Source organism: Oncorhynchus masou, chromosome 7 (genome assembly GCF_036934945.1).
Source record: "Oncorhynchus masou masou isolate Uvic2021 chromosome 7, UVic_Omas_1.1, whole genome shotgun sequence".
NCBI classification, from domain to species: Eukaryota; Metazoa; Chordata; class Actinopteri; order Salmoniformes; family Salmonidae; genus Oncorhynchus; species Oncorhynchus masou.
In genome coordinates this window covers 8,738,344-8,750,665 of record NC_088218.1, presented here as the reverse complement: position 1 = coordinate 8,750,665, position 12,322 = coordinate 8,738,344, and the positions used below count along the sequence as shown (strand labels likewise).

The 12,322-nt window shown below is 42.6% G+C and overlaps 1 protein-coding gene across 1 annotated transcript; it reads left to right on the top strand.

The window, feature by feature from the left end:
* The first annotated feature begins 2,782 nt into the window (after nucleotides 1-2,782).
* LOC135542994 (protein boule-like) lies at nucleotides 2,783-7,331 on the top strand. Its single transcript, XM_064970110.1, has 11 exons — nucleotides 2,783-2,800; nucleotides 3,664-3,816; nucleotides 3,940-4,031; nucleotides 4,171-4,225; nucleotides 4,651-4,726; nucleotides 5,361-5,521; nucleotides 5,833-5,916; nucleotides 6,234-6,281; nucleotides 6,397-6,525; nucleotides 6,778-6,888; nucleotides 7,016-7,331. Exons 1-11 carry the CDS (start codon nucleotides 2,783-2,785, stop codon nucleotides 7,175-7,177), a joined length of 1,089 nt encoding a protein of 362 aa, XP_064826182.1. The 3' UTR covers nucleotides 7,178-7,331.
* Nucleotides 7,332-12,322: the final 4,991 nt, after the last annotated feature.

The window sequence follows — 12,322 nt, the reverse complement described above, 5'->3', positions numbered from 1 at the left end:
GACTGTAACCCCTGCACATCGACCCAGTACTGGTACCCCGTGTATATAGCCAAGTTATTGGTACTCATTGTGTATTTATTCCTTGCGTTATTATTTTTCTATCATTTTTCTCTATGCATTGTTCGGAAATGCCCGTAAGTTAAATATTGTATTATTAGTCTACACCTGTTGTTTACAAAGCATGTGACAAATACAACTTTATTTGATGGAGACTCCTTTCCGCATGCAGCCCTGTCAGGCTGAGGAGGCCATGTTTTTCCCTAGTACTACACGCCTGATTCCACTAATCAACTCATCATCAAACCTTTCAATCTAGTGTGTAAGGCTCGGGAAATACTGCCCCAGATGTACATCTGCATTAGAAGCTGAGTCTGTCAGGTACTTTGTCCCCCTGCCTAGGAGTCAGACAGACACATCCTATAGGCCTAACCCTCCCAGCCATAGGCCTGAACCTATCCTGGTGGTGGATAAAGCTGTTATGAGTCATATTGCCTGACAGAACACAGTTATCAAATGAAAAGTTCTCTAAACATCTCATTACATACTTCACCTACAACATGCTTTACCATTCTCTGGATTAGAAATGTCAAGCAAACCCAGTTCATGACATGTTGTAGTAGACAGGCAGGCTGTGTTTTGGCCTAACCAGCACAAATTCAAAGGGAAACATTGCCCTCTTGTGACTTGAATATTGCATAAATATTTATTCAGGCCAATATTATTCTGGAGACATATAGCCAGTATATTGCATACTGGCCATAAGACTGACCAAACCAGGAAGGATATACACTGAGTATTACCAAACATTACGAACACCTTCCTAAAAATTGAGTTTGCACTCAGAACAGCCCCAATTTGTCAGGGCATGGACAAGGTGTCAGGGCAAGGTGTCAAAAGCGTTCCCCAGGGATGCTGGCCCATGTTGACTCCAATGCTTCCCACAGTTGTGTCACATTGGCTGGTGGACCATTCTTGATACAGACAGGAAACTGTTGAGCGTGAAAAACCCAGCAGCGTTGCAGTTCTTGACACAAACCGGTGCGCCTGGCACCTACTACTATAGTCTGTTCAAGGGCACTTAAATATTTTGTCTTGCCCTTTCACCCTCTGAATGGCACACATACACAATCCATGTCTCAATTGTCTCAAGGCTTAAAAATCTTTCTTTAACCTGTCTCCTCCCCTTCATCTAAACTGATTGAAGTGGATTAAACAAGTGACATCAATAAGGGATCATAGCTTTCACCAGGATTCACCTGGTCAGCCTGTGTCATGGAAACAGCAGGTGTTCCTAATGTTTTGTATACTCCGTGTCGAGCCAAGACAGAGTGTATATACTATAACTCTTTCATTGGTCTGGGCTAGAGAAGGATAAAGACAAAGGAGGGACTGCAATAAGCAAAGCAACCCCAAATGAGAGACATGGGGCAGGAGAGGGTGGATGGCGGTGCTCATGGCCCACAGTTCACGGTTAAACGATACCGTCCTGGTATGTGCAGCACAGACATTGCAAGCCTGGCGACAGAGTTCTCACAGTGTCTCTTTCTTTCATGGCACTAAACCCTGTCTCTCCCAGGACCGTGGAGAAATGCACGGTTCACCCTCCAGCCTCCCTGGATCTCAATGCTCCCAGGTAGGTAAGCCGAGCACCAGCAGTGTGAACAGGTGTGACATTCTGATAGGCCAGGGAACACAACAAAACAAGGCATGGTCGTGTTCCTCTGCTCTGACGTAGCTGACACATGCCAGATTTTATAACGACGGATAGGTATTTTATGTATCAACTAACCACATCTTATGTTTTAGCATTTTGGTGCAAAACTGCACAGTTGATGACAGGGAAGGCAACCATTGGTTTGTGCATGCAGCGTTTGAGCAGGGGAAAGCAACCAATAATAGCACCTGTACGCTTGTACCTTACTGCACAACACCTGCAACATATTAGGCACTAATAGCAATATTGGATGCTTGCACACAAAATCAATTCAATGCTTTCAATAGGCCTATGTAATGTAACGACCGAGCAAAATAATGCTGGTTGCCAGTCTGTTTAGCTGACATTCCAGTCCTTGTACTGCAAGTCATGTGAATATGAAGTACAAGGAGTTGAACGTGAGCTTTAAAAAAAAATGGCAACCAGGCAAGACAGAACCCGATACCAACCATACAGACTCGGGCGATAGTTTTCTTTGTAGAATATTTGTGCCAAAATGTTAATAATACGATAATTACCATGTTCATTCATGCACACTTATTGTAAATTAATGTAGGAATGAACTGAAATTGTTCAATAAAAACGGTTTTCATAAAAAGGGCTTTTCTCCCGCCATCAACGTTGTCGTCGGGGACTGGGAAAGTGCCATCTGGACAAGTTGAGGGCTGCAGAGCCTGGAAGAGCGGGAAATAAAACCCAATTAAACTAGCTAGCTAACCTGCGACTGCTCTAAAGTTTCCTACCTTTGGCACATGGCAACAAACTAACAATAATCTATAGATACATGTTTCTCTGGTTAAATACAACTATAACAATAGAAATGTAACCCATGTAGCCCACCTATGAATATGAGTGGTTTAGGACGAGCTCAATCTGGTAAACGCCAGATATTTTCCCTTCGTTCATACTGCAGATAGACTGGTGTTGATGACTCTGATACAGGCTCGGCTGTCCCTGGCTGTGTGCACCTCCCTTGCAAGGTGTTTTAACTTGAGTTGCCATTGTCTTGCTGAATTATTTGTTTCCACTTTACTTGTTCACGACATCTAGTTAAGCACGGTGTCTACGATGGAGAACGAAATAACCGTAAGTTACCTTTCACCAGCGTACTAACTTTACTTGCCATCTTGCTAGCTAGTTAAGATGAATATGTTGTAAAAAAAAATATATATAAATATATGTTTAGCGAAGTAGCTAAACAGATAAGTGTTGCGTTCGATTGTGTCGGTATATTTAATTGTGATTCATGTAACAATGTGGGTTGCCAATACTGCAATTATATAAATTAATGTCATATAACCAGCAAGTTAAAATGTCACTCTTGTATGCTAACGATATTGTCTAGCTATCACTAATGTTAGCTTCCAGTGCTTAAAGTTAGCAAGGTCTTTAGTTTAGATAGCTCGCTAGATAAGTTATGTTAACTAGCGTTATTTATGTTCAGGTATATGTCGCTTGATATAGATAATGTATTCCAAACCAGAGTAAGTTATGTTGTAACTCGTTTATTGGTAAATGGTGATTGATCTTGCATGTTTCTCCTGATCGAAAATGTGTTGGCTGACTCTTGTTAGCTTTTAGCTAGCTAACTAGCTAAGTTCTCTCTCCTAAACTTTAGCCTAGCATTGTGCAGTTTCTCATGCATTTCAGTGAGCCATATTATAGGCTTTAAAAAGCAAAAGGTCACTCAGGGTTGGCTAGTTATTCCCAGCTCTAGACAAAACAAAAGTGCATCTACAAAGACAACCTCTTTTCAAGGCGCAGTTGTCCCCAAGAATACAGTTGTAGAGACAGTTTGTTTTGAAAGATCAAAGGCTTACAACATACCCTTTGTCTTAAAGATATCAAACAATATTGCTTTGTAAAATAGCTAATTGTTGCTACATTATCAGAATTTCTCAGCATTGGTGAGGATGGCCAATCCAGTGATGCTCTTATTCTGTTTCAAGCTAATCTCAATCTGCACGCAGACCAGCACTCCCTCTCCTCCTCCTGCTCCAGTGTCTCAAGACCCCAGCAACGAAACCTCTCCCTCTCACCATGGCCCCCGCTTTGGCACCATCATCCCTAACCGCATCTTTGTGGGAGGCATTGATTTCAAGGTGACTTTTGTCTCTTTCTTTACTTTCATAGGGCCTTCTGGTTTTGTGTTTGCGACCTAACTTGACCTTTTTGCTGCTGCATGTTACTGGACCATGAAAAGGGTGTGTTCTTTTTGTGTGTAGACCAATGAGAGCGACCTGAGACGCTTCTTCTCCCAGCATGGAGCAGTGAAGGAGGTGAAGATAGTGATTGACCGTGCTGGGGTGTCAAAAGGGTGAGTTCAGTTAAACTGTAGATGTTCTGCCCCGCAGACTGGATGACACCTGCAATGATGTTTATTAACTAAAGTATGACAATGGAAATGTAATCCAGGGACACTGTATCATTGCCTTGTGTTTGTGTCCATCCCACAGATATGGCTTTGTTACCTTTGAGACCCAGGAAGATACAGAGAGAATCCTTCATGATGTGAGTAACTAAAAGTACACTCTTTGACAAAAGGGTTCTTCGGCAGTCCCCATTGGAGAACCCTTTTTGGTTCCAGGTATAATTATTTGTGGTTACATGTAGAACCCTCTGTGGAAAGGGTTCCACATGGAATGCAAAACGGTTCCCCTATGAGGATAGCCGAAGAACCCTTTTAGGTGCTAGACGGCACCTTTTTTTCTAAGAGTGTAGAGCCAATATACTGTACAGATTAGAGGTCGAACTCTAGTACAGATATGGGATAGAGACGATACGATACAAACCTTATATCTCCTTCTAGAGGACAGCAGCTCAAATACACATTAGATCTAGCTCAGTCCATCACCAGTAAAGACATGGTCATAAGTAGTAAATGTCTCAATCTGTACCGGATACCCCCTGTCCCTCTGCCACCACCACATCCCCAGGCTGACAGACTGTGTTTCCGGGACAAGAGGCTCAACATCGGCCAGGCCGTCCGCAAGCAGCAAGTGGGAGGTCACCGTAAGTAACAGAGGCAGCAGGGTAGCCTAGTGGTTAGAGCATTGGACAAGTAACCGAAAGGTTGCAAGTTCAAATCCCCGAGCTGACAAGGTCCCCTGAACAGGCAGTTAACCCACTGTTCCTAGGCTGTCATTGAAAATAAGAATTTGTTCTTAACTGACTTGCCTAGTAAAATAAAGGTAAAATAAATAAAAACAGAGCACTGTAGTACAGGGGTAGGCCACCCTGGTCCTGAAGTGCTTTAACCAACCTGGAAGACCAGGTGTGTTGAATTTAGGCAGGCAGTCACTGAACTGATCAATTAGCTCATTTGGTCAGGTGTGGTGCCGAGATTGAACAGAATCCTGCAGCACCTCAGGAACAGGGTTGTCTTCCCATGCTGTAGATGAGTGACAGCTGAAGCAGTAGCATTACAAAGTGGTGGAAATTACTTTTTCAACACGTTTGTAATGCATCATTGAACATTTGAACTATCATACCATATATTGTCTTATCTTGATCGTGGTGGATGGGGACTAATGTGCTCTTGCACTTGTTGGCTTTAAAATTCTGAATCATCAGATTGAGTGTCGATCACGTTTGCCTTTGTACATAACCTGGTGGTTGACTTGTGCCTCCTTCCTCCGCCACTCAGCAAACAGCTTCTCTGTGTCCAGCCATACTCCTGCCATGATACCCACCCCCTGTGGAACCATGTACCTCACCACCCCTACGGGGTACCCCTACACCTACCACAACGGAGTGGCTTACTTCCACTCCCCAGAGATGAGCCCCTCCGCCCCCTACCACTGGCCCGTGAGTCCTATCCTTCACTCAGCCATGTGCTCATGCCACATCTTCCCTGGTGGTGAATGAAATGTGCATTCTCCATGAAGATTTGATTTGAATACACAACAACATGTGAGAATCATAGAGAGACTACTGATCATGTTTCATCCAGGAAACAAACACGACATACTACAGTGTTTTAGTCATTTTATACAATTCATTGCATTTGATAAAATCTTAAGTTATTGTACATTTGCTTTTTTTGGCGTAAAGATAAATGTTCTTTCGTACATGGCCGGTGTCCCACATATTACATGTGTGTGTCTGTGTCCTTGTAGTCCCGCTCAGTGCCTGGCTCTCCAGTCATGCTGACCCACCAGCCTCCACCCATCTACCAGCAGCCAGCCTACCATCACTACCAGGTCAGAGCAGACTGTCCTGGATCGTCTCACCAACACCATTACAGCTCAGCTGACCAGCCTGATCCCAGATCTGTTTGTGTTCTATAGGCAATGTTGTCCATGACCATAGGAGTTGGCAAGACAGCACAAACAGATCTGGGACCAGGCTAACCGTAGTCACCAGTACAGCATCATAAGAAATCCATTGTAAATACTGGTACCTCAGCCAATGACAGCCAAGTCAGCTGTTCAGATGTAATGGTATTGAGGTGTTATCCCAGGAGAAAGCTGGTGTACTCCTGTGTACTGATCTGTTTCCTATACTCTGTGTCCTTCAGGCCCCTACACAGTGTCACCCTAGTCACCTGCAATGGAACGTTCCTCAGGTAAGGGAAGGAGATGGGCTTCTGTGCTCTTCACCTCTATGTTTGTGAGTGGGTTTTTATCAGAGGCAAGGTAAATCCTAAATGTCAACTAATTGTGTGTGTGTGTGTGTGTCAGTCTCCAGTGCCCTCCAGCCCAGTGTTGTACATGCAGCCCTCTGAGCTCCTGTACCAGCCCATGGAGCAGCCCAGCGACGGGGGCTGTGTCCAGCCTGCCATGCCCCTCATAGAGGCCCCCATCCCAGAGGTTGATAACATCCAGACCTGGGTCCTGTTCATTACGCTCAAAACTGAGAAAAAAAACGACCTTGGTCCAATAAGAAAGGCACATTTGTATTGACTGTTTCAAAATGTTTTGCCACAGTACGACCTACTGAACACAACCATTTTGTAGTTCCCTCGGTCAATGTACTATTTCCCATATGCTACTTCATAGCGTTAGCAGTAGGTGACAGTTGATGTATAAAACCGTACTCAGTGCTTACTTGTTCTACCATAGCAGCAGTTCATCGACCACATGGTGCAACCAGCCTACAATCACACGTTGTCATACTACCCACCAAGTCCAGGGGGGATGACACCTGTGATGATACAGCAAGAACCAGGAAAGGTACCCGTTATAATACCAGTATAAACTTATTATGACATCATATGATAATGCTGCTAGAGAATCATCTTTATTGGTCTGTTGTGATGAAGGACTGTCATGTGTTGTGTCTGTTACGTTCCCCATCTAGGAACAGAAGTTCCACACCATGAGGCGAGGTTACCCCTCCTCGCCGGTCAGCCTGAAGCCCAGGTACGGCCGCAACCCGCACTACGCCCACCTGCGCAAGGAGTACCGCCCAGAAATCACCACTGACCCCTCCCCTCCGCCCGCCACCGAACCACTCAAGTAGAGTATATCCACGTTTCCTTTCAGCCAATGAAACGCCCATCTCCTCAGGCAGAAAGACCCACTTCTCTATCTCTCCACCCGCTTCTCAATCTCTCCATGACCCTGACTCCTCCAACCCTTCACACACATTATATTATTCAGTCCAGACAACTATGTGCTCGCTGAATGTTCATCTGTTTAGTATCATCTAATAGAATATTGAGAATATGAATCATTTTAGCTACTAAAAAGTACTGTAAGCACTATGATGTAAGTGCTCCTTCTATCACTTCAGGACTGTGAAAAGGTGCATCGTTTCCTCGGGTGTTTTTTCCACAACTCAAGGAGGGATAACTAGCTCCTGGTACTGCATTGTACTGTTGAACTGTTTCACAACTAACCTAATGCACAATTGAGCTTAAAGTTAAGCTAAACGGTCTTTTGTAACAAGAATGTTCCTCCTTTGGCATTTGTGTCAAACTTCTGCCATGTAATCGTTCAGAGTATAGAAGCAAAAGGGAACTATTTCCTGATACTGCTTTATATTGGCCTATTGGCCAATCACACGTTTTCTTTTTCAAATGAGCTCTTAACGCAAAGCAAAAAAAAAGTCTTAACGAAGATTACTGCCAATATTAGTTCTAAATAAAAGCTCTATCTGCCATTGGGCATGTTTTATCTCATTGGTATTAGAATAGTCAAGATTACTGTCTTTATAATGTGACTGCAATACATGTTGGAAAATGTGTTTTAAAATAATTAGGCTGCTGTCACAGAGGAGTGCAAATAGATCCCTAGAGAGTTAATCGTTACACAATTCTCCAACTGGATGAAAAAATACATAACCAGGAGATTATTTTATACATTTAGCATTTTTATGTATCTCATGTTTTCCAGAGCTGTTTCATATAGATTTTGCTGTGATTGTGAGTCTCTAAAAACAATGTGCCCTCCAGATGAGGGGTAACATTAAAATAACTCTGTCCACTGGACTGGGACCACAAATAAAGTACAATGAACATCAGTCAAACAGATTCACATGGTCTTTCGTCGGCTTTGTGTGACGGCTGGGATATTTCAAGTTTGGAAGGTCAACAAGGCAAGCTCTTTCTTCGCCGCTCTTTCCTGCCTGTAAATTATTCGCCTCATCAACTTCAATCACCCTTGGTTCAGTCATGAGTCACCCTTGGTTCAGTCATGAGTCACCCTTGGTTCAGTCATGAGTCACCCTTGGTTCAGTCATGAGTCACCCTTGGTTCAGTCATGAGTCACCCTTGGTTCAGTCATGAGTCACCCATGGTTCACTCAGGTCTACACGGTTTGGTTACTTTTTCTCCTGCATCCTGTCTCGGTCTGCTCCCTCATTGGTTATGCATGTATTCTGTTTAAAAACGTTTTTTTTTTTTTTACAAATTGTATTCTATAACTGATAAACTATGGGTGTCAGAGTTGAGGTTTAACTAAAGAATTTATGACATCACATATTTCATTGAGGCCTATTTTTTTTGAATAATTATTTGAATAGCTGGATTGCATGTACTGAGGTGTCTGGTTTTGTTTTGTGTGAACTGCGATTCACTTTCATTTCATGATCTTCCCTGTAAAATATATATATATATATATATAATCAGGGTAGAAACATCTCGAATTTTCCACAACGGTTCATAATTAAAGTTATGCCGTTTTGCTATGATACATACTTTTCTTGTTGAGAATTGATCATAGTGAAAGTCAATGCCAGAAGAAAAGAAATGACAGAATAATTTCTTAAATAAGTGCCCCCATGTTCTGTTAATTTATCATTAAAATAACCATTTAGGTCAATTTGATTGTCAGTTACTAATAAAACAGAATCAAAGTTTGTGAAATGACATCATTTTAGGGAAAGTATTTTGTTGTATTCCAAGCATGCCTGTAATTTCTCAATGTTCCATTTTAATAAACAGGTTTTACTCTTTACATATTGTCACAGCACCACATTGTCAAGTCAATGTGTCTTGCTTTTTAAAACATAACTAAATGTTGAACTATTTATTACAATGTTAGACGTTTGAAGTTCAGTTTAGGGATATTCCACCTCTACCTCCTGTAATCCCATTACTCAAATCTGAGGAGCAGATCCACAATGCTTTGCTCCAAAGTACATCCTTTTAAAAAGTCATTATTTTGGAGTTAAGATATGCTCTGTTCGTCTACCCTTTTTATAAATGAGGCTAAGTTGTCTTGACCTTACAGTTAAGATTTTGTTTTAACATCAGTGCATGTATGTTTTGTATATAGTTCTGAAAACTAGCTAACATTTGGATGTTTACTTTGTTCTTCTGCACATTACATTGTGCCTTGTTCTTTCCGAATATTGGGGGGTGTTTAAGACTTGTTGTGTTCAGAAGTGGGTCGTCTTAAGAATAAAGTTTGAACCCTTGAGAAGGATGGATGCGTCCGTGTGTCATTGAGCCCAGGGAAACAACCCTTTATTGATAAACCCTTACTGATTAAATGGAAGCCCGTTTGAAACCGTTGCACTGCTGTGAAAATGACTACAGGTCACACATGTACAATAGGAACACATGGCACTTGATTGTAAATATATTTTAATAAGAAACAGTGAATGGATATCCACCAGGGACAAAATGGCAACAGTCAAACACATCGTTGTTGTGTTGCCTGAGTAATAGTTCATCATTTGACAAGAATATAGAAAGTGAATGAGACATAATTGTGCTTTGAAAACCTAAGGCATTTCTGAGTAGCTGTCATTAATTTGAACCAATAATGAAATCAAATTCCTTTATTTTAAATAAATACAGTGAGATTGTTGCCCTAAATGGCATGAACGTAAAACACCTCCCATCCCCTTCTATAGAAACAAGTTATTAGGAAAGCAGTCCTTGTGCCATGTCAAAGATGTAGGAACTCTGGCCCAGTAAACAGGCTATCCTGCGGCAATGTTGCCTTTTTTTGGATCTGGGTTGAAGCTTCCCCTAGGTACAGATCAGCTTCCCCGCCCCTAATCTTAACCTCAGCCGATCTAGGATCAGCTTCCCCGCCCCTAATCTTAACCTCAGCCGATCTAGGATCAGCTTCCCCGTCCCTAATCTTAACCTCAGCCGATCTAGGATCAGCTTCCCCGCCCCTAATCCTAACCTCAGCCGATCTAGGATCAGCTTCCCCTCCCCTAATCCTAACCTCAGCCGATCTAGGATCAGCTTCCCCGCCCCTAATCCTAACCTCAGCCGATCTAGGATCAGCTTCCCTCCCCTAATCTTAACCTCAGCCGATCTAGGATCAGCTTCCCTCCCCTAATCCTAACCTCAGCCGATCTAGGACCCTCAGCCGATTTTGGATTCGCCCCTAATTAATCCCTTCCCCTAATCTTAACCTCAGCCGATCTAGGATCAAAACCCCGACTTTAATCTTTATCAGATCTGATCAATTAAATCCTAACCTCCCGATCTAGGATCAGCTTCCTTAATCTAGCCGATGGATCAGATCCCCTAAAATCAGCCATTAGTGGAATAAAACCCTAAAAACCATTTTTGTTATAGTCTGCAATTAATCATGTCCTTCCACTTCCTTAACTAGGATTAAATACCTGTTATATCAACCTGTATAAGTTATATGTCTGTTTATTAAATAGTTATATCAACCTGTATAACGTAGCCTGTTTATTAAATACCTGTTATATCAACCTTAAATACCTGTTTATATCAACCTGTATAACGTAGCCTGTTTATTAAATACCTGTTATATCAACCTGTATAATGTAGCCTGTTTATTAAATACCTGTTATATCAACCTGTATAACGTAGCCTGTTTATTAAATACCTGTTATATCAACCTGTATAATGTAGCCTGTTTATTAAATACCTGTTATATCAACCTGTATAACGTAGCCTGTTTATTAAATACCTGTTATATCAACCTGTATAATGTAGCCTGTTTATTAAATACCTGTTATATCAACCTGTATAATGTAGCCTGTTTATTAAATACCTGTTATATCAACCTGTATAACGTAGCCTGTTTATTAAATACCTGTTATATTAACTTGGAGCTCTACATTACACCAGAGTTCCTGACACCTAGAACACAACAAAGGCTACATTTACACAGACAGCCCAATTATGATCTTTTGTCACCAATTGGTCTTTTGACCAACCAGAGCAATTATTTTGCCCATAAGAATTTGGTTGCCTGTGTAAACGCTGCCTAAGGACCAAACAGAAAGCACATGATAAAGTAACTAGCAAAGGGTGTCAGTTTATCAGGTACACCACCCTGTTCACCAAAATGAGTCGCTCCTACAGTGAGTCACGTGGCTGTGGCTTGCTCTATAAAGCAGGCAGACAGGCATCGAGCCATTCAGTAACTGTTTGATTGAATGCTAGAATGTGTCAAACTCGCGGCCAAAGTGACTTTGAGCGTGGTGATCGTCTGCTAGGCGCACCGGATCCAATATCTCTGAAAGAGCCGGCCTCCTGGGATTTTCACGCACGAATGTCTAGAGTTTACTGTGAATGGTGCGACAAACAAAAAACATCCAGTCAGCGGCAGTTCTGTGGGTGAAAACAGCTCGTTGATGAGAGGTCGAAGGAGAATGGCAAGAATCGTGCAAGCTAACAGGCTGGCCACTAACGGCACAGTACAACAGTGGTGTGCAGAACGGCATTTCGGAACGCACAACTCTGCAATCCTTGTCACGGATGGGCTATTGCAGCAGGCCACACAGGGTTCCAGTCCTATCAGCTAAAACCAAGAAGAAGCACTAGTGGGAACGCAATTACCAACACTGGACAATTGAGGAGTGGAAAAACCTGGTCGGATGAATCCCGTTTCCCGGTTCATGCTGATGACAGAGTCAGGTTTTGGCGTAAGCAGCATGAGTGCGTTTACCCATTCTACCTGGTGTCAACGGTACAGGCTGGTGGCAGTGGTGTACTGGTGTGGGGAACGTTTTCCTGGCACATGTTAGGTCCCTCAATACCAATTTAGCAACGATCAAACGGAGCATAGCGTATCTGAACATTGTTGCTGACCAAACCCAATAGAGAGAGCATCTTTGGGATGAGGTAGACCGGGCTGTTTGCAGCAGCAATGTTCCCTCCGTCCAATCTGCAGCTACGGCGTGATGTCATCCCGTCTGCATGGACCGACATCCATGTGGAAC

What these genes read in the sequence shown, in the direction of transcription:
- LOC135542994 (XM_064970110.1), top strand. An exon ending in CCGCCCCCTACCACTGGCCC is followed by an intron (nt 5,522 to 5,832) that starts GTGAGTCCTATC and finishes GTGTCCTTGTAG; the next exon opens with TCCCGCTCAGTGCCTGGCTC. An exon ending in TGCAATGGAACGTTCCTCAG is followed by an intron (nt 6,282 to 6,396) that starts GTAAGGGAAGGA and finishes TGTGTGTGTCAG; the next exon opens with TCTCCAGTGCCCTCCAGCCC.